Source organism: Syngnathus typhle, linkage group LG12, assembly GCF_033458585.1.
Source record: "Syngnathus typhle isolate RoL2023-S1 ecotype Sweden linkage group LG12, RoL_Styp_1.0, whole genome shotgun sequence".
NCBI lineage: Eukaryota > Metazoa > Chordata > Actinopteri > Syngnathiformes > Syngnathidae > Syngnathus > Syngnathus typhle.
In genome coordinates, this window is record NC_083749.1 from 5,747,350 (window position 1) to 5,767,266 (window position 19,917).

The 19,917-nt window shown below is 41.7% G+C and overlaps 2 protein-coding genes and 1 pseudogene across 7 annotated transcripts in view; 2 read left to right on the top strand and 1 right to left on the bottom strand.

The window, feature by feature from the left end:
• The window catches only part of LOC133163147 (programmed cell death 1 ligand 2-like), a 13,152-nt gene extending 10,482 nt beyond the window's left edge, over nucleotides 1-2,670 (top strand). For 2 of the 3 annotated variants that reach the window (XM_061292770.1, XM_061292771.1), the window contains 4 exons: nucleotides 274-387; nucleotides 530-601; nucleotides 1,386-1,508; nucleotides 1,583-2,670. In XM_061292770.1, the coding sequence (XP_061148754.1) occupies nucleotides 274-387; nucleotides 530-601; nucleotides 1,386-1,508; nucleotides 1,583-1,668 (395 nt within the window). In that variant the 3' untranslated portion in view covers nucleotides 1,669-2,670. The remainder of the gene's footprint in view (nucleotides 1-273; nucleotides 388-529; nucleotides 602-1,385; nucleotides 1,509-1,582) is intronic. The other variant, XM_061292772.1, reaches the window with a different exon arrangement.
• Nucleotides 1-4,814, top strand: part of LOC133163167 (butyrophilin subfamily 1 member A1-like) — a 6,960-nt pseudogene extending 2,146 nt beyond the window's left edge.
• mrrf (mitochondrial ribosome recycling factor) lies at nucleotides 4,206-19,898 on the bottom strand. 4 transcript variants are annotated; one of them, XM_061292793.1, is made up of 8 exons: nucleotides 19,754-19,898; nucleotides 17,573-17,746; nucleotides 17,357-17,509; nucleotides 15,428-15,546; nucleotides 12,307-12,398; nucleotides 10,737-10,896; nucleotides 10,594-10,673; nucleotides 4,206-6,498 (listed from the first exon to the last, which is right to left on the bottom strand). In XM_061292793.1, exons 2-7 carry the CDS (start codon nucleotides 17,742-17,744, stop codon nucleotides 10,596-10,598), a joined length of 774 nt encoding a protein of 257 aa, XP_061148777.1. In that variant the 5' UTR covers nucleotides 17,745-17,746; nucleotides 19,754-19,898; the 3' UTR covers nucleotides 4,206-6,498; nucleotides 10,594-10,595. The 4 variants fall into 4 exon arrangements, with proteins under 4 accessions (XP_061148777.1, XP_061148774.1, XP_061148776.1 ...); XM_061292790.1 differs by lacking the exon at nucleotides 19,754-19,898 and adding an exon at nucleotides 19,559-19,704; XM_061292792.1 differs by lacking the exons at nucleotides 4,206-6,498; nucleotides 19,754-19,898 and adding exons at nucleotides 8,199-9,621; nucleotides 19,559-19,706.
• Between the last annotated feature and the right edge of the window lie 19 nt (nucleotides 19,899-19,917).

Here is a 19,917-nt window from a genome sequence, read left to right on the forward strand (position 1 = left end):
ATATGGGGTAATAGGCACTCAATACATATAAAAAAAACATTTTGATGATTTTGATGAAAAGATGGGCTAGAATTCAGGGGTGGCCAACCGGTCAGAGACTAAGAGCCACATTTTTTTACTGTGTACCCCAAAGAGCCGCATCCCAAAATTATGGGGAAGAACCATGACATGAATTGACAGTATGTTCCGTTGTTTCTATTGTGACAACTCACATGAAAAATCATCCCCTGAAAAATCTGATTCTTTGTTTTTCCACTTCTTCTTTTTAAATAGATGAAACCCAGAAACCGGAGGAGAACACAAACACTGCAGTACTAATTGGCACATGTATCGGAATAGTACTTACGATTGTCCCCGTCATAGTGCTAATTCTCTGTTGGCAAAAAGGTATTGAAAGAAAACGATCTACTTGATGTAATCACACATGACTTTGCTTTTTTTTTTTGACGGACAGCTAAAGCGTAACTTGTTTGTTCATGTTTTTTTTTTGGTGTCACTCATTATAGTGTTTTGTGTATCCATCTAACAGGTCTTTCCAGGAAAAAACAAAATATATCAAGGGAGCAAAGAGAGGAAGAAGACATTTCTATTTTTACTGAGGGTAACTGATTTCATTTAGAATATACAGGGAGCATAATTCATACAAAAGGCCACTCAATGTGCTCCAAACAACCAAAAGCGTCTAAAAAAAGGCATTTGCAAACAGCTCCATTTTCAAAACTAAAGCAGAAGAAAACAAAAGTAGCTGTCCAAAATAATAATTAAAAAAAAATACAATTTAAAAACTAATAATAATAATAAGAATGACAACATTTAGAACACCTTAGGAAAAATCTAAAGACATTTACAAGTGAATGTCACACAGTGAAATTTCATAACTGGGCCCACAATTGAACTTGAATGCGACAAAAAAGGATGACAAACGGTCATTACTGAAAAACAAAGAGACCACAGAAAATTACAGAAGGACTTGTAACGCTTAATCTAAACCAAACAGAAACAAAAATCACCGGAATACCCAAAAAGTAAATCTACATAACCAAAACTAGCAAGTACAAATACTCGGGTACACCTTCTTTCCATTTCTTCCTTTTGGCAAGAGACTCTCCACATTTTGCTTTCTGGCCAATTGTAAATATCAAAGTTATAAATATAATTTGTCATCCCATGTGGTTGTTTTACCCTAAAGCTTTTTTAGTGTGTGGTTCTAAAAAGTCATTTTTAATTGGTTGTAATTTTGCTGTTGACCTGCAAGTGAAATTTTGAAGTGCTGCAAAGCTAATAGTTGATGATTGATTGGTTAGTTTAGTACTGGAGTTAATCAGTCAGTGTGTATCTAATGATCAGAAAGGCAAAGACTTGATTTATACTTTGGGTGTCTTCAGATTGCAAGGGGAACCAACAGCTGGAGGTTTTGAAAGATCCTCAGGCGGGCAACTCCTCTGACGCCGAAACCAGATGGAAATGTGGAGCTGCCCGCATGCAGGAATTGCCTCGCCGGTTACTTAGTCAGGTAAATTCCTAAGTTGCATTTGTTGCCATCATGACAATGCTGGAAAATGGACCTTGTCCTTGTTTCTAGTGAGCGTCTGCTTGATGGTCTCCAAGCTTTACTGCCAGACATCAGAGGAAGACAATTCTTTGAGGGCCCCAGATCTTGCAGGATGAGGAAGACGGTGTTCTTGTGACATTCTAGCCCAGAGTTCAAGGTTAAAAAGGCGATCTTGGTCGCGTTGACTGATGTAGTTATTTATTTATTTACACAGAGGAACCTCTAAAAGTACATAATTGATAAAACTGTACGGTTTTTTTTTCTTTTCTGTGAAACCTAACAAATTGTGTGGCTGGCCATGCAAAAATAAGGTACAGAAATTAGTTGCGGTGTACCTCTGGGTTTGATTCTTGACCCACTGCTTTTGTTTTTGTCAGTTCTTGAACTTCTATTAGCACTAATGTCACAATATACACACTTCACAATATATTTTTTTGAATTGTGAACTTCACTTTTACTAGAATCCTACATAGTGTTGAAGGCACCGGACTGTATTAACTGTTTTTTTAGGTACTTCAATTCAGCTACATTCCGTAAGGTAACGAACAGACAGATGTGAGGAATAGTCAGTATTTAATTGAACTGTTCACACGCACAATGAGATCGCTGAAAGTTTTTTGTCAGTGAGAAACAGAGTAAAACTGTAGTGGAGTGGCATATCTGTTACATTTTCTGTCGAAAAAGAAATGATGATAGTTTTAGCTATTTTACCTCAACATTAAAAAAAAAAAGTCTAATTTTACTGAAAAAAAATCTTGAAAAAAAAAAAAACGCCACCATTAAAAAAGCAACTCTTAGAATAATACCAAGATTTAAAATACTCCTGCCTCAAGCTCTTTAACATCTTTGTGAGGGTAATATAGTAGCACTATTTAAATATGGCTCCTGTATACCAGGGCGTATTCATAATGGTGTATTTGTAAGATTTAATTTCACTCTTAAAGACATGGGACTTGAAAGTAATCATCTGTTTAGTATTGTATTCAGACTTGTGTAAGGGCTGGTTCTAAAACCAGCTCGCTAGTAATGGATCATCTTGATTTCCTGGGAATGATGTGAACGTTATCACTGGAAAATGAATGCACTTATAAAAATAAATTGTTTCTAACCTTTTCAAATCATTGTTGATGATTATTTTTGAGAAAAGATGAATGGTTAAATGAACAGCAATTGCTCTAATTTAGACATATAATTGAAGTATTTTGTGCCAGCGCAGGTACGTAGCTCTTTTTCTAAGGGACTGCTGACCCCTACTGGAAGTTTATATAAAATGGCAGCAGATGCAAATGGCATCGAGCAAGGCAGTTGTTTAGACGTCTTTCCTCTCTGACTTTAACCTATTCCGCTTGCCTTTCAAAATAAAATATAAGAGTGTTGCCATGACAAGGCACTTTCCAAAATAAAATGACGTCACCGAAATTATGACAACTGTGGGCGTGGAACGAGCGATAAATGACAGGCTTAGGACTGAGAGTCCCATAGATGACAAGTTCACACACAAGGTAGGAGAATTAAGAATTGTTGCTTGCTTGCTTGATTGTTGATTGATTGATTTATACTTGAACTACATGTAAATGTAGGTGTAGTTTGGAGATCAAATTGAATACCAATTTGTCTCTAAATGGTGTTTTTACCTTTGTAAAAAATAGTTTTACTTAAACACACTTGAGTAGAGACAATGTATATTTTCCTGAATACAACTTTCCAATGTATAGCAATAAAGAATAAATAAACGATCTAAAATTTTAGATTTTTTTTGTTTTATTCAAATGCTCCTATTTTTAATACGAGTTTAAAGTTTGTTTTTTTATGAGAATGAGCCTGTTGCTTGTGTGACTCTTCTGCTATTCTCTCTACAGCTCTAAATGACTTGGTCCAAAGTTTTTATATTGCAATTCCTGTTCCACCCCTGTCTCCAAGGTATTGGAAATGGAAAGACAAAACTTGTAGACAACCAGTTTTATTCCACAGCAGGCCTATTCAACTTTGTCTCTCGCCTACTTTCCAACAGTCTTGTTTACTGCTGATGCCGAACGAGTCTCATACAATGCCCAAATGGGAGGGGAAGTGCTAATGGGCTGCCACTTCTACCTTTTGTCACCGCGTCCCCATTAGGACTTGATGGTGGCTTGGTACTGGAGCTCCAGGGCTTTGCCCCGCTTCGTGTCCCGCCTAGAAAGCGGGCTGGAGCAAGATTATTTCCAGCATCGAGAGTTCAAGGGTCGGGGGATTCTGCTCACCGAGAAGATTAAAGACGGCAGGGCCATACTGCAGGTCAGGTTCGTTTGTTATTTTCATGTAAATATGGTGCTGGAGCACAAATAGACAAACAATTTTGTACTGCACTCCTGTTACAGGTGTCCAGGCTTCGCATCAACGACTCAAGAAACTACCAGTGTGTGGTGCGGACGAGGAACGGGGATGACTATAAAGACATTAAACTATGTTACTGGTAAGCAACTCCTTTTTGGAATTTGGATTTAGTTACCGTGACAACAGGGGTTGTAGCTATAGGGCACTGATCTGGCTCGCACGTGTCATCTACAAAATCTCCCATAAAGTCAATAAAAGCATTTTCCCCCAGGCAAGCGCATGGACACTGAATCTTTAGCAATTTGGAATGTGGCGTTTAGTAGATGCTAATGCTAATGTATGCCTTCGACAAAAATCAATGCAGCTCTGCTTACCTGTTGACTTTGACATCATTGCAAGAATGTGATTGTTTCTGCATGATGTTTCAGGCATTTTGTAGTGTCAACCATTTCGTTGAGAAAGCTTTTCAATATTAGATCATGTGCCTTATCTCATTATTGCAGTACCTTATGAAACAGTCACAAAAAAACTTCCAAGTTGGTAACCAGAGGCGAGCTCGTCTTATGATGCCAGTCCAAGGGCTAACCGATGTCTACGGTGGCCTGGGAGGATGCTCACGGGCGAAATCTCAATCCCAGCACCAGCGTTGTGACGACAGAGGGCCTCTACAGCCTCAACCTCTTTGACAATGTTATCTTTGTAAGGGTAATATAGTAACACTATTTAAATATGGCTCCTGTACACCAGGGCGTATTCATAATGGTGCATTTGTAAGATTTAATTTCACTCTTAAAGACATGGGACCTGAAAGTAATCATCTGTTTAGTATTGTATTCAGACTTGTGTAAGGGCTGGTTCTAAAACCAGCTCGCTAGTAATGGATCATTTTGATTTCCTGGGAATGATGTAAACGTTATGACAGGAAAATAAAAACACTTATAAAAATAAATTGTTTCTAACCTTTTCAAATCATTGTTGATGATTATTTTTGAGAAAAGATGGATGGTTAAATGAACATCAATTGCTGTAATTTAGACATATAATTGAAGTATTTTGTGCAAGCGCAAGTACGTAGCTCTTTTTCTAAGCGATTGCTGACCCCTACCTGGGGTTTATATAAAACGTCCAAAAAGTCACTAGATGGCGCCATCTACCTGCCCACACAAAGTCAGCACGCCCTCTGTATGGTTGTCCATATTTTCAATTATGGTGCCAATAAATTAGGTTCACTAATTGGAAAATAAGAAATACTGATTTGTTTAGGGCAGGTTTTATTCAACGATCGCTTTACTATTTTTATAATGCATTTAAAGTTGTGTCTTAGCACAGTAACACAATCCAGTTTATCAAGGATCAAGATCAAGCTTTATTTCGAAGTCATTGCCATATATATAAATATATATAAAAACGAATCAGCTCATTATGCCAAAGTGGATAAAATAAGGAATAAGGACGATTAAGGAGCAAGGTTGCTTTAAAAATCAACACCTAAGGGCATCAGACAAACAAAAAAAGTTGAATAAATAAAAAAAACTATTTATAGTATATCTGAAAATAATTGGCTCACAAGTTTATCCCGTGAAACTTTACTGCTTTGTAATTGTATGGTGAGGGTTTTTTTTTTTTGCATTCACAGTCACACACACACGCGGCCCCCTATTTCCTCTTTTGACCTTAACCTTGCAGACCAAAGGGCTTGGTTTCGTCTTCTGGTAATTAATATTCGCGGCGAGGGGAAGAAGGGAAGCATGAGGAAGCAATTATCCTATGATGATGTAGAGATGTAAATGCACACGGACCATACACCAAAAGGCATGCACACGCTTCTACAGTATTTAGAACAGAACAACCTGATGGTCTCCTTCTTCCACTGACCCACTGAATGCATTCAAAAGGAGTCACTTAAATAGTTGTCGCAGCTCAATAGTTGGAATTGCTAAATGTGTGCCACTTAAATGCATTTTAAAAAAATCGGCGCAGTAAAAGTGTAAACAAGAAATTGTGTCAGACTTGTGATTAAGCAGGTTGATGGCACGGGGTTAAAGTTCACCCCATGATGACTTTCTCACTTAAACTGGTCTGGTTAATTGCCAAGTGATGCAATAGTCAATTGGAAAGTAATAGTTCGCTTCGGGCTGCTTCCTTATTGGCAAGGTCAAATGCGTTTGACCATACCGCCAAAAGTATGTGTCTACTAGCAAGCTATGGCGCCTGCTAGCTGAGCAGCATTTGTTTACAGTGTCGCCATAGGAGTTATTTGTGGAAAAAAAATTTCATCATCAGGTCAAATTGACCCAAGTAGTGGGGTCAGTCGAATTTTTGACCGAAATTGGGTTATTTCTGACCCAGCAAATTTACAAGTGTAATCATTACCGCCGGCCCGGGGGGTCCCTCTGTTTGAGAGCGTCTTAAAGTGTAGCGTGTGTGCTGCAGTCATGGAAACGTAAAGGGGTGTAAGGTTCACGTCGGGGTGGCAATGTGTCAATTGGAAGCAAAAGAGAAAGGCACACTTGCTTGCTTGTCTTCTCCAGTGTGCATCCATGCAGGCTGTGACCCGGCGCTGCCTGGTAATTGAGATCAGATGAGTGGCAGCAAACGCTGGGCGACCTGGCTTCTCCGGGACCCGCGCTAACCTGGAAGCATTTATTTTATGGAAAAAGATGTTTAGTTAAAATGCGGCCCAACCCCTCTAATGACTCTGCTCTCCTGGCTGTGTGATGGATACGACACACACACACACACACACACACAATCATGCCTCCATCACCAGCCCAAGTGATGGATATGACTGGTGAAAGCTCTGAACGCCACTTCCTGAGTTCTCCACTTCCTTCCTCGCAGGTCCCGCTCAGTCAAACCGAGCCGGGTTTCACTCTTGACTCGGGCTGGATTGGATTGCAGATTAACAGGCTTCCTGTCCGATGGCTTTGCCTATCTGCTTTATTTATGAGCGAGAGATGATGCTATGGAGGATGAACTGCAACAGGTCTGGGGGCTTGACTAAGGGAGATGATGGCATTTCGAATGACTTGAAAAAAAATGGTCATTTTTGCCAGAAACATGTTTCTAACCAAACCTATACTGCTAACCAGAACTGAGCTGCACTGTGATTGTTTACAGACTTGTGTGGTTGTAGCAGAAGGCAGTTTCACTCTGTCCCTGATAATCGTCCAATCATAATAAAAACAAACCTCAAACTAATTTTTATGCTGGCAAACTAGTTTTGAAAGGACCTCAAGGAAGAAATGTGGCAAGTGTTCTAGGGGGAATTGGACAGTAATATAGCTGACCATTGCAACTTATTTTTTATATTTAGTATAAGCCTCATGGGGGGGGGGGTCTTACAAAAAACACAAACGACTCCCGCGGGGGACAAGATTCCGACTTTAGACATAAAAAATATAATTTGGGTCTATTGTCATCAGTGTCCACCCTGCACCTCTCATCTTCTACACTGCTGGAAGCCCTTGATTACACTCTCCTGTAGGGTGGGGTGGAGGAGGAGGGGGGGGGGGTCCTTTTAGTCTCACAGAGATAGCGACAGGGAGGGCACCGCTCGCCACTCACTTCAGATCAGGCCGCGGGAGGAAATGGTGACGGACGTAAAGCTAAATATGTAATTCCTCCCATGCTGCTAATCATTTGCGATTGAGCCACTTTAGACTGAGGAAGGCTTTGTTCCCGTCGGCGTGGAATCACGTCAAAGGGAGGGAAGGGGGTTGTGGGGGGGGGGGGGGCTTACTCAGTGGATGCACGTTCCGCTCCATCCAAATGGCTCGCAGACCAGACAGACAGGAGTAATTCTGGGAATGACTGACATGCCGAGTGCGGCGGAAGGAAACGCTCTGGCCGCCCGCTATTAGTTTACCTGATTATTAGGATATCCAACTTCCTCCTTAAGAAGAATCTAAGTAAGCTGCAGAAAGTAAGAGTGTCCACCTGTAGTGGAAGAAGGGAGGGGGGGGGGGGGGGTTGCATGTGTCTAACCGCACCAGAACAAGGCCTCACACCACCCGAGCGAGCTCAGCCAATTACATTTATAAATATTAATAGACCCGTGTAAGCTGACTGAAAAGGTCAAAGATCCCCTTATGAACATCAGATTCTTTTCAATTGAATTTGCATAAGCAGCCATTTTACGCTGCACGCGTGTCCCCTTGGAGAGCTTTATTTTATATTCATGCGCTGATTGGCGCCTCAATGACATCTTCTGGGGAGCTTCACACACTCTTTCGCACTCCAGAGGTGATGAGGGGAAAGGGGATGTGTGTGTGTCATGCTACTCTCAGATATGTAAGAAAGAAATCAGCATACAGAAGTACGGACGAGAGGATGATGGGAATGCAACAACACCAGTGTGAATTGCCCTTTAATATATCTCGACTTGCATTTTAACCTGATATATTTTGCTGTACAGTATCTGCATGACACAATAGCTACAACAGTAGGTACAAAGTGAAAATGTTCAGGGCTGTTTCAAATATTTCAAATCGCCTATGTATGCCAACATCCAACAAAACTAAATGGAGGTTCTGCTTAGAATTTAATGTGACAGCAGAGGTCATTGCTTGAAAATGGCTCTGGAGTTTTGTCAAAGGGAGCTGGTCATGTCATTGGCGGAGACGCTTGTTTATTATGTAAATGAGCCAAATTGTGACATCACATTTAGTCAAACCAGTTGACCTACTTTAATTATTGTGGGGAAAAGAGTTGCACAAAGCATTCTTTTCTGTCTAAAGGCAGACTTCATGTATCATCTCCGATTGTGCAGGTGTACCTATTGAAGTGGCCACCTGTGTATCCTATGATTTGTTAACTTTTCCGCCCCAAAGTTAGCACGTCACATTTATCACAGCTCGTGTGGTTATCTTTCCTTCTGTGCACCAAACGCAAACAAAAGACCCTGCTATCAAATCCTCCAAAAGTTTACTGAGCTAATTTAGATTTGTATATTTTTCTGCGGAAGGGCCAAAGGACACGCCGTAACTTCTATAAAGACGGAAGGCGCGCACGCACGCATGAGCCGAGAAGGCGGTATGCTGTTTTGCGGTAAACATACAAAGAAAAAAAAAAAAATCCTTCACTTGATAAATGTCAAGCGAAATGAAGCTATCAGCTGAAAGCAATTTCCTCACGCTTGGGCCAGCGTTTGTTGCGCCAGAGACTTGGAGATTTTCAGCCCTCCATCGATCATGAAGCCTCTGTTGCAGGCCAAGGTACACAATGCCCCCCAAAATTGCTGACATCTGGACACGGAATGGCCCGGAGAACGCCGCCATTTCCACGCGAGGCCGCCGGCGTCCCCTGCACAGACGCTCCTTCGCAAAACTCGTGTTTATCTAACGACTCTGCTCTGTTTAGCCCATTAAAACGAAACCGCACCGAAGGACGCGGGCCGGCTTTGTTGTAACATCTTTTAGCAAATAGCGTAAGATCAATCGCGTGCGTTTGTCAGACCGTTGGACTGCACGCAAAATAAATATAAAAATAAAGACAAAACCACAGGAAGAGGAAAACAGGAGTCTATGTTAATGGTTTTGCTCCCATTCATACAATCCAACTACTATAAGAGTGCCATACTTTTTTCTTTTTTTTTTTTTTAAGTGTAGCTATTTCAGAACAAAGACAATATTAAAAGCCTTCCTCCCACCCTAATGGACCATTGTGGTGCCGACAGTCAGATCCGCGCACACAGGAAAAGTCCATTATCACTCAAACTCATGGAGGAGGAGAAGGAGGGGGAATTCGACTTCAAACTGAAAGCGGAGAAAAAGAAAATAAGAGCCATCACGCACGCACAAACACGCACTACAAAGTGGTTTGGCTTAAATAGAGTCCATCAATAATCATTTAAAGGAGAGAAGACATGTGGTCAATGCTAGACATGCATCTGCATTTTCAGTCTTGAATGTGAAGCAAATGTTTAGCAACTGGTTGACAATGTTGTCTGCTTTTGCCACCGGGACAAAAAAGGAAGAAGAAGAAAAGCCAGTTGACATTTAGACGGGTGCGTTTGTTTTATCCAAACAGACAACCCTTGTGGCGAGAGGGTATAATGAGGAGGAAGGCCACAAATGCCATTAAAAAGCCATTCCTACCCAGTGCTGTATTTATTTGAAGACGGTAAAAGGGATGATTTGTCTTCGCCAGTGATGTGGCAACAAAGTCGAAAACTTCTTAGGGTGTAATTACACAACAACGACTTGGTAAACAAGGAACACATAATGATCCCCATTAATTGAGACAATGATGTAATATTCATGCTAGGCCAGTAGTTGGCGTAAAGAATTCCTGACAAAAAATAAAAAACAGGTCCAGAATTAGTCCTAAAACTGAAAAGTAAATCCGAGAATGGTCGGAAAAGTTTTTGCTAGAAGTATGCTGGCCTCCCACGACACCAACTGAGGATATTCAGAGGTCGAGTGGCTACTTAGGCCGCACTAGCTAGCTCATAACGAGCTGGCTACTCATGCGGCTATGTCGAGGAGTTGCTCCTCTTACTATGCCACACATAGTGCGGCGAAATAAAATCAATGTAGGGACAAGATTGTTGCAGTTTGTGAGCACCGAGCCAAAAAGGAGCTGGCGTGAAAAATGGAGAGTGAGAAAGCGCTCTTTTCGTGTTGCTGTCAAATATCAACCCAATGTGTATTAAACATGTCCGCTGCCTGTGGATGTGACTGTGGCAAAAAGATCAAATATCAAATCCAGCACGTGTGTCTCCTCACATTCATCCGAGCAGCTCCTTGGTCTTCGCCGCGAGCTGTTTGTCAATGTCTGCCGCGATATTGTCGGCCATCTGCTGAATCTGTCGAGAAAAAGACGTGACAATCTCCTGATAAAGAAAACTTCTTTCGTCCTTCCTCCGTACCTGTTTCTCGACGAGTCGGATGGTGTCCTCCGATTGTCCCTCCTTTGCTTTTTTCACTTGCGTCACGGCGTTTGAGCGCACTCTCCTCAGAGAGTCTTTGGCCTTGTTGCTGAACTGCTTGGCCGTCTTGGCGAGGTTTTCTCTGTGCTCACGTGTCACTCTGCGAAGGGAGTAAACCCAAAAACAAAACAGGAACAAAACAGAAAAGTTGAATCCAAGTGAGGAGTGCACATTTAAAAGCCCCACTCAACTATCTGGTCAGACATTGCTGACATGTGAGATGATATTAAACAGGCTTTGACTGAAATTTTAAGCTAATCTTTTCCCAGAGTAGCATGTCAAGAAATCCTAGGAAATTGCAGGTCGACGCACTTATTGAGTGCTGTTCAAATCGTCATTGAAAAAGTCCTCGTGTAAATGCAAATGAACCAACTTGCCTTTGATTATACCTTTAAAACAAGCAAACAAAGTGCTAAAACTAGGCTGTTATTAGCCAAAAGTTTGTAGCCGCTATTTTACAAACAATCCCTCCCCTAGATTTCACTTCAGAACTGAAACCTTCATCAAGCCGACAACTTTTGTAATCACCCCGCTTGTTTTAATCACTCGCCAAATTTGACTCCACGTGTCATTGCGATTCTTTTGTCCCTAATTGCCGTTTTCTAGCCCGCTGGACTATTTGCAAACAATCCACGAGTAGCATCTATTTACTGCAAACAATACGCTCTAATTGCTGATTCCACTGCAAATCAACGGGCGCCTTCTTCTTCTCTTTGCAAATGCAAATGGATGCTCGGGAGCGTGCCGGGGCTGATTGGAGGGGCTGGGAGGCTGCCTTTTGGGGGAGCGGTCCGATGCGTGTGTCCTTACTCCATCAGACTAACACCTGCTGTTGAGACGGCGGCTGGAACCGCCAGGAAACACGCATGCACGTACACAAGCGGACTGGCTTAACATCTTATATGCAAATATGCACAGTAATAAGAGTGACTGTATGAAAAGACTCAAATTAGGGAACGTATGACCAAACTATGTTGGTTCTTGTGCCAACAGTTAATAAAACATCATTTTAGAAGGAATTTTGAAAACATGACAGCTTGTTCCGCAAAATATTATCAGCTCCTTATTAACACTGCCATTTTATTTAAAATTTTCAAAACTACTTTTTTACCACCACTGGAACTCAAATACACCGATACCAAGTGCAGATAAGATACCGATGTTATTTTTACACAAAATATTCTACACATAAAATTCCCTCCCTCAAAAAACAACTGTAAATAATTGTAAATAAAGACCCATATATATTCAATGCAGCAATTTTTCTTAAATTATTGGCAATTTTCTATTTTCTCATTTCTAACTACCGATTGTAAAAATGACCGATAGCGTGAAATAAAACTGGCATCGGTATCCCTAAAAAGAAAAGCAGCCAAAATTTTCACATGGCTGTTTTGCCTGGAGGAAGAGCTGACGGATGACCGCAAAACAGTGAAACAACTGGGAAAGTCTTTGTTTGTGCATCTGTGTGTACGCATGTGTGTGTGTGTTTGTGTAAGAAGAGACTCACTTAGGTACAGGCACCTTGATGATTGTCCCGTCCACCTCAGGGTTGAGGTTCATGCTACTCTCTCTCAGGGTACGGGCTGCTGCCGAGGTAGCCTGAGGCCACACACACACACACAAAAACCCAAGAACACACACACACACACGAGAAAGTCGGGGTGAAAAAACACAAATCAAAGCTCCAACGGCAGGTAGTGGTCTTTCTCCAGCTGGCAGTCATTAAGGTGTTCTGTATGCTGTGCGTGTGCGTGTGGCTGCTGCTGCCCGGACACTGTGGAAGTGCCTTGGGCCACTGTCAGCGCCCGGTCCTGGGGGACGGGGCTGAGAGGTTGCAGGGCAGGCCGCTGACCCCGAATGACCCTACAAGAGAGTCTGCTTGCGACATACACACGCTCGTAAATGAGTGTTAGCACCACACTTTAATTTTTTTTTAAAGTCATTTGATTATCACTCTCCTAATTTGTTTTTCTTGCAAAATTTTTAAATGTTAAAGGTTCAATTCTTTTTTTTCCCAATTGAATTTTTTTTTAAAAACTTTTTGGGGCAATATTTTTTTGTTGATTTACCTTACCAATTAACATGTTTTCTCTTAAACTATGACTTTTTATTAAACAATAAAACAACTTCCCTTTCATAAAATGGGTTCGCTTTCTCTATTAAGTTGCAATTCTTAATATGCCCATTAAATTATCATTTTTTGGGGAGTGTAAAATTACAAATTTAATCTCGTAAAATGGAGGCTTTATTCTGATTAAAATTCTCCTCATAATAGCTCGACTTGAGTCTCATACTTGATTCTTGTACGGCAACAACTGTTGTGGAATAAATAGAAATGTATTTGTAGGAATATTCTCAGATATGACTATTCGTTTTCTTTTCTCAGTGTGGCCAAAATACACATGACCGTTCACAACAAGTTCACACAAATAGCTTGCTACAGTGTATTCCTTCCTCATGTGATCCATGCATTGAGTGAATCATTCCGTATGAAATCACCACCGACTCTTGTTGCTCATTCTTGTCTACCTGTTGGGCCTGCATTATTGCCAAATGAATGCACCCGAGTGCGCGGTCACTCGAAGCTGAGCTCGTCGACTGATTAGTCTTGTGATCAAAACTGCGGCCAGAGAGAGACCCTTCTTGAAATGGCCTCATTAATGTCTCGCTGATTGGACATCAGATAGCCTTAAAATCTGCCATCATCCAGCATGACATTAGGAGGTAAGTCGTCCAAAAAGGCAATCTTGACCAAGATCATTTGGACACAAAAGAGGCTTTACTGACAGATTGCAAACATCTTACCAGATGCTGCACTTTGCATACAGGAGAAAGAAAAATCACAATTTAGCTGCATGACAATTCCCTATGCTGAGCATTCCAAAGAGTTTAAAAAATGCATATCTGTTTTTTTAAAACCTCCTTCCGAGACAGCTCCTTCTGGTGTTTTCCACTGGGGAGAAAAAAAAATGGCGGTGAGATGAAAGGAGCTTATTTGTGTGCATCGAATTAATTCATTCAGCTCTTGTTTCTTTTTCTCCACTGGAACGGCCCGGAGAGCCCAGACCTCTACTTGCTCTCTCGGAGCGTCAAGTGATAGATTTGACTCATACCTATATTTGAGTTCTTCTCTGCATCATATTCATCACCTCTTCCGCGCTCATGACCGCCAAACCGGAATTTTTCAGGCCAGGTTCTCGTTAATATGGAAGTAGGGACGGACGGGGGGGGGAAATTACGCTGAAGTTTCACATCAAAGCCAAGAAGTGAGCGGAAAGGAATGCGGACTTGCCGTCTTCCTGCGGGTGATGCTCACCTACGCACATACACGGGCCTGCTGCTTCTTAATGAACGATTGGAAAACAATTGAAAGGCATCTGGAAGGCCACGTAATGGATAGGCATCATTATAAGCCTATTAGCTCCGGCCACAACGGCCTCACCTCTCTGTGCGACGTCGTGTATGTGTTGTGTGTCTGCTGGGAGCGTGCGTGTGGTCTGCGGTTAGAGTCGCTGTGAAGAAACACTTACCAGAGGACCACTGGACGGGGGCACTTGTGGCTAAAAATGCAGCCCGCGACTCAAGAGTTCCCCCAAATTCAATTCCGCACCCCCCGCTACTTGATATCCTATCCCCTTGGCTCGCTAGCTATGTTGGTGTGAGATGAGGTTTAGGTCAGGGTTCTCATATTTTCTGCCATAATAAATGGTTCCCAGTGGCCGCCTAATCTTAGCATTAAGCTAAATCAAGTTGTTTTACTTCAACATCATTAAAACCAATGTACTACTTTCCTATTCGACACGGTTTCGGCATTATTTTGTGGAATCTTTTAAGAGATGGCACAAAAAAAAAGTCCAAAGAGGTGAATTTGTCAGCTCCGTTTAAAGGTTAGATTGCTAAATGTTGCTACTTTAATTGTTGGATTGTTGTCAAGGAGTTTTATGTCAAAGAAGAGGGAATACATGATTGTGTAATGTCTTAATTGTACTATTTAAAAAAAAAAAAAAGCGCTTTGACTTTCCGGACCACCAGTTTGGAAAAGTCTGGACAATACAAGCCTACTGGAAGAACCAGAGCTGTGATTTGTACAGTGAAGAAGGAAAGCCGGATCGGGGGGGAAAAAAAAAAAACCAAGAAAAATAATCCATTCCTTCCTAACCTGGGGGTAAAATGAGGTCATTTCCCATTTGGTGACAACATACACACAGACGTATCTACATATTCGCACACACACACACAGTTCAAGTTCTTGGTGCTATCTTTCACTCCAGAACAAAGAGCTCCTCCAGCGATCCATCAATTAGCATACGAGACCAAGTTGGCGTGAGACGCTAAGGTCGGGTTTCATTTATGTCGGCTCTGGCTCCACTTCAAGCCTCACATGAATACCTCCGCCAAGAACCAAAGAACCAAGACCGGAGGTACTTTTGCAACTGCAGTTTGTTTGTTTGTGACTCAGCAGGCTTGCACAGAAACTACTTCAGAAATTTCCAAGAAACTTTGTGGAGTACTAGCACATGTGCTTTAGAAGCATTTGGTGCAAATCTGGAGAATCAAGATTGCAAGCGGCCAGTTACTCCCTGAATATTTTTGTTGGGTGTTTGTTGGTTTGTGAATGATGGTCTTACCTCGGGGTAGCTGCTCATATTGATCATAATGAGCTGAGGGGATTTCATGGAGACTTGGCCCAGCTGGTTGAGAGGGAACTTCCCATCTGGTGTTGACACCACAATGTGGTCCAGGGCTCCTTAACATATAAGATTTGCCATGTCAACATTATTACACTTTTTTTCACACAGTGAAATAAAAAATAACGTTATTCACAATGTACTGCATAATTATGGGTTTGAGAATACTTCATAAGGATTCATCTGGTCAGATATGATTGAAAAAAGATATTTTGTGTTATTTTTATGAACACCTTTCCTTTCTTCTGTGATGAGAGAAGCAAAGGTGTGTTGACCTCGACCCCCCCACCTCTTTGCCTTCCATCTGGCTAACCTCAGACGCGGTTGTTTCCTTCTCTTGCACCTCTGCCTTACATCACTCTGTGCCTGCTTAGGCTGCGGAGGTTGCAACTTTTGACACGGCTGGTGGTGTGTGAAAAAATAAATTGTTATTTTCTTGATGGGCTTGTTTCATTGTTGGATTTCAATCGTCTGATATAGAAAATATGGAGAGTGGAAAGATGGGTCAGAGGGTTTCTTAATCCCTAGCTGTGACCTTCAGCCTGTCCGTCTTTGTTACTTGTGCCTGTGCACCAACGCATCTGCTAGCAATTAGGTCGGCCAGACAGGCGGCCATTTTTTTTTACCGAGAGAGGCGGCGGTAAGAGATCGGGGCAAGGAGAATATCAAAAGTTGCAACCATATCACGTGAGAAACATGATGATATGTATTTTCTTTAAAAAAATGGGTTCACCTTTCGACAAGAACAACGAAGGGCCAGGAGATGAATTCATTCATTTATCAAATTGAATATACGGTTTTGATTTCAGTTTGTCCACTTGAAAGTATCCATTAGTGAATTCATGGAATGAAACCTTGACATACTATTACTCATTCCCTTGTCTAACTTTGACACAATAGATCTTTTTTTTTTTTCTTCATGAAAATGTCCTAACTGAAAACAAATAAAATATCACAGAAATATGAGAAACTCTAATAACAAAAAAAAGCTGGGATACAGATGGAAGTGGGCAAAAAGTGAAGGAACTGACTGAAGGATGACTGCATCCACGTCAAAATAATCCTTCAAAGCACCGACAGGAAGATGCTGCATGGAAGCTTCCCTGGCAACCCAGCTCTGACCGCAACAACCCCGCGCATGTTCTCCCTCCATCCATCTCTGGCTTTCTACACACTTTCATACATTTAGATCCACACTTACTCCTGATTAAACCCAGATGAGGAAATTTGCGCAAAAGACACACGCACACTCGCTCGCACAACTGACGTCATTCCCATTCCAACATCTCATCCCTGCTGTCAGACCTAAGTCCTGCTGCCTGCCCGGATTACCGTGCAGCTGGACAGAAGAGAGGCGGACGGACAGATGGATGGATGAAGGCGGGGATGGATGCCGAGGAAGCAGATGGAAATAAGCGTTCTTTGTGCTTGTAATTGAAATAGTTTGAGCCAGAACATGAAAAAAGAGGAAGGCTGGTCAGGAGAAGGACAAATATGAGCTTGGGATCATATGAACCTAAAACATAACCCTGAGGAATTGACCATGTAAGGACTTTTATGCATTTATTGCTATTATTATCATCAAAGGTAGTCCTTAGCTGAATAGAACACGCTTCTTCCGCCCATTTCATCCCCCTATGACCCTCATCCCAAACTAAGCTACCATTTTTCCAGGCCGGAGGCACTGGGGTCACGACCTGGATGTAGTTGGGGAAATCATGGTCAAAGTGGGGTCAAGGTAAGGTCACAAGGGGCACGGCACGATGCAAACAAGGCGCGTGTGGATTTTGATGGATAAATCTGGTTTAAGCAGAAGCTGTCATGTTTGTATGAAATGTCGACTTTGAGAATATGAGGATGAGATAATACCGGGCGACGTTCTGATGCTGAGGTTGCGCGTGAAGTCATCTTTCAGCGCATTGACGACAGCCGCCATGTCTTCCTTCACTTCTTCCAGACTGATGATGTCTTCCACTAGAGCGGCGGTAATATTCACCTTGGCCGCTTGTCCTTTTGTCTTGGCTAGAAAGACGAGGACAGAGCGGTCAGCAAGAGACATGGCACGCAACTCACGTCCACACTAACCTTTGGCTTTCTTGGTGGCATAGAGGCGGACGCACGCAGCGGGCCGGGAAAGACCGTCAGGGAAGAAAGTCGGGGAGCTGAGCTTTGCGGGGACCACCGGGCCACATCTGAGATGTCGCGCCACGGACTGACACAGCAACGGACGCAGTCGGCTCAAATGATTCACAGCCATTGCTAACATAAAAAAAGACAAACATAACATTACAAATACATTTTAATATTTATATTGTTTTCCAAACCAAAACTGTCATTTTTACATTTTAAGGAATTTTTATGTGATTTATTTGAAAAATATTTGGGAACAAAACACATGATATAGAGTATCTAATCTCACTATTTAAAATAGACTATACAAACATTTAAACCTACATTGATTCATTATGTATTGAGTAAATAGGTTAAATAAATAAAAGTGTTTGACTCCAATTTAGTACAAACAAACAAAATTCTAAAAATGTAGAATTTGGCTTAATTTTTTCCGTTATCAAATTTGAGGACTAGTCTCATGTTAGGCTATTACTGTACATCTATTTATTAAAAACAAAAAAAGGGTAATAGCCAATATCAGCCAGTAGGAGGTGGGCACACATCTTGTACCACCAGTCAGTCTTTTCTCCCACTGAATTCCACATTCAGTGCTGATGTTTGGGAATTCCTAAAGGGGAACCTCTCCCACACCATTCATACACCGGAGCAGCCCCTCTGACTTTATTATGGACTCACCACCTCCCACCTTGCAGACTATGAACTGTGCCGCTGAACCTTAGCGTGCACGCAAGTACAGACAAACTCCGGACTAACAAAAGACCGCAGACGCAAACACACTAAATCCTGTCTTTCAATGTCACTGGCTGTGAAGAAGGTTCTTTGAGCTTCAAGGGTAGAAGCATACCACAGTGTTGGACTCAAAACAAAATGTGGTTTAATACTGCTACCGTAAATGGGCTGTTCAAAACAAAAGTCAGCGGCGAGCATACCTCCGACAAGGACGCACTTTTTTTTAATTGGCAGAACGCACTGTGACAAGACCTGCCAAATGGAGAATAAAAATTGAACACTAAAATATTCGCCCGATAAATTACAAAATCTTATTTCCAGAAAATGGTTGCTCGAGTGCCACCCCAGATGAAACTTTCTAGAACCGCCACAGTTTTATCTTGTTTTTCAATAAAAGAGGCCCGGCTGTTGTACAGCTCGTTATTGCCACGAAAATCACAAACCAAATCTATGAGGCACACGTCCAGAGATGATCTGATATCCAAATATGGTCAGGGTAGACCACCACTACATCCCATGTCAAACTCCTCCCCAGGCTTTCAAAATCTGGCATGCAGACTCTCCCGACAAGCTGATATGATCTGACCCAACTGTGGTAGAGCAGATCGGCTCCGATGAGGGATGCTGACGGAGCTCCTTGGAGGGGAAGTCAAGCAGAAAACGTGGCGCACAGGTGGTCAGTGGGATACTGTAACATCACGTCCTGCAGCTGCACTCAAACACACTTTTCTACAGCAGCAAAGCAGCCGGTGAACCCGCATGAGGTCTCCTTTGTACACTTTAGTGTGAACAAAAAAATGATATCTGATCATGCTCTTCCTGGTTTAATCTCATCTACATCAAACAATAAACAAGACTTAACCAAATATGTGTCATACTATGTAAATTAAATTTTATGCCATGTCACATTTACACGGTGTATTTCTTCAATGGATAGCAACAATATCATACAGACACAACAATGATTGGACTTGGTGTCCACTGGGTAAATCTCATCCATTTTTTTTCCAGAAATTGGAAAATATAGTAACATAGGACATGAATTATTTTGACGAATCTAACCTAATGATTAAAATGGAAGTCACGTGACATCCATTTAATTCAGACTGTACACACGTCAGAATTAAAATATCGATATAATTCAAAAGGTCACATTTTAATCATATTTAACACAAGATACATTATTGTAATATGTAAAGACGTTCTTACGTGTTTTAAGAAATAGGTTAAGTTTATTAAAAGTGTGAAGGTCGCCGTGTTGAAGACATTTCCCGCCTCTTGATCGACTCATAAGACGTCAGAAACTCAGACACAATAAAAAGAAACACGGTGAATCCGAACATAAAAGATTAACATTGTTAAAAGACAAATAGTACGTTAAAATACACAAATAATCGCACTTACTGTGACAAATCTTCACGGGAGCATGTTACGGGGAAGCGGTGCTTGACATTTTCGGTCATCTTCCCTCGACGTGTTTTGGAGACGATAGCGCTTGAAATAGTTTACAGAGTGCGTCAGATGGACGGGAACCCACCTGACGCAAATAACTTTGGGTGCGATCGGAA

Excerpts from the sequence above, each read along its gene's own strand:
- mrrf (XM_061292790.1), bottom strand. The coding sequence starts at position 19,640 with ATGAGTCGATCAAGAGGCGGGAAATGTCTTCAACACGGCGACCTTCAC. Across the intron at positions 10,897-12,306 it reads ATCAAGGTGCCTGTACCTAA|AGTGACACGTGAGCACAGAG; the intron begins GTGAGTCTCTTC and ends CTCCCTTCGCAG. Across the intron at positions 10,674-10,736 it reads TCCGACTCGTCGAGAAACAG|ATTCAGCAGATGGCCGACAA; the intron begins GTACGGAGGAAG and ends TTTTCTCGACAG.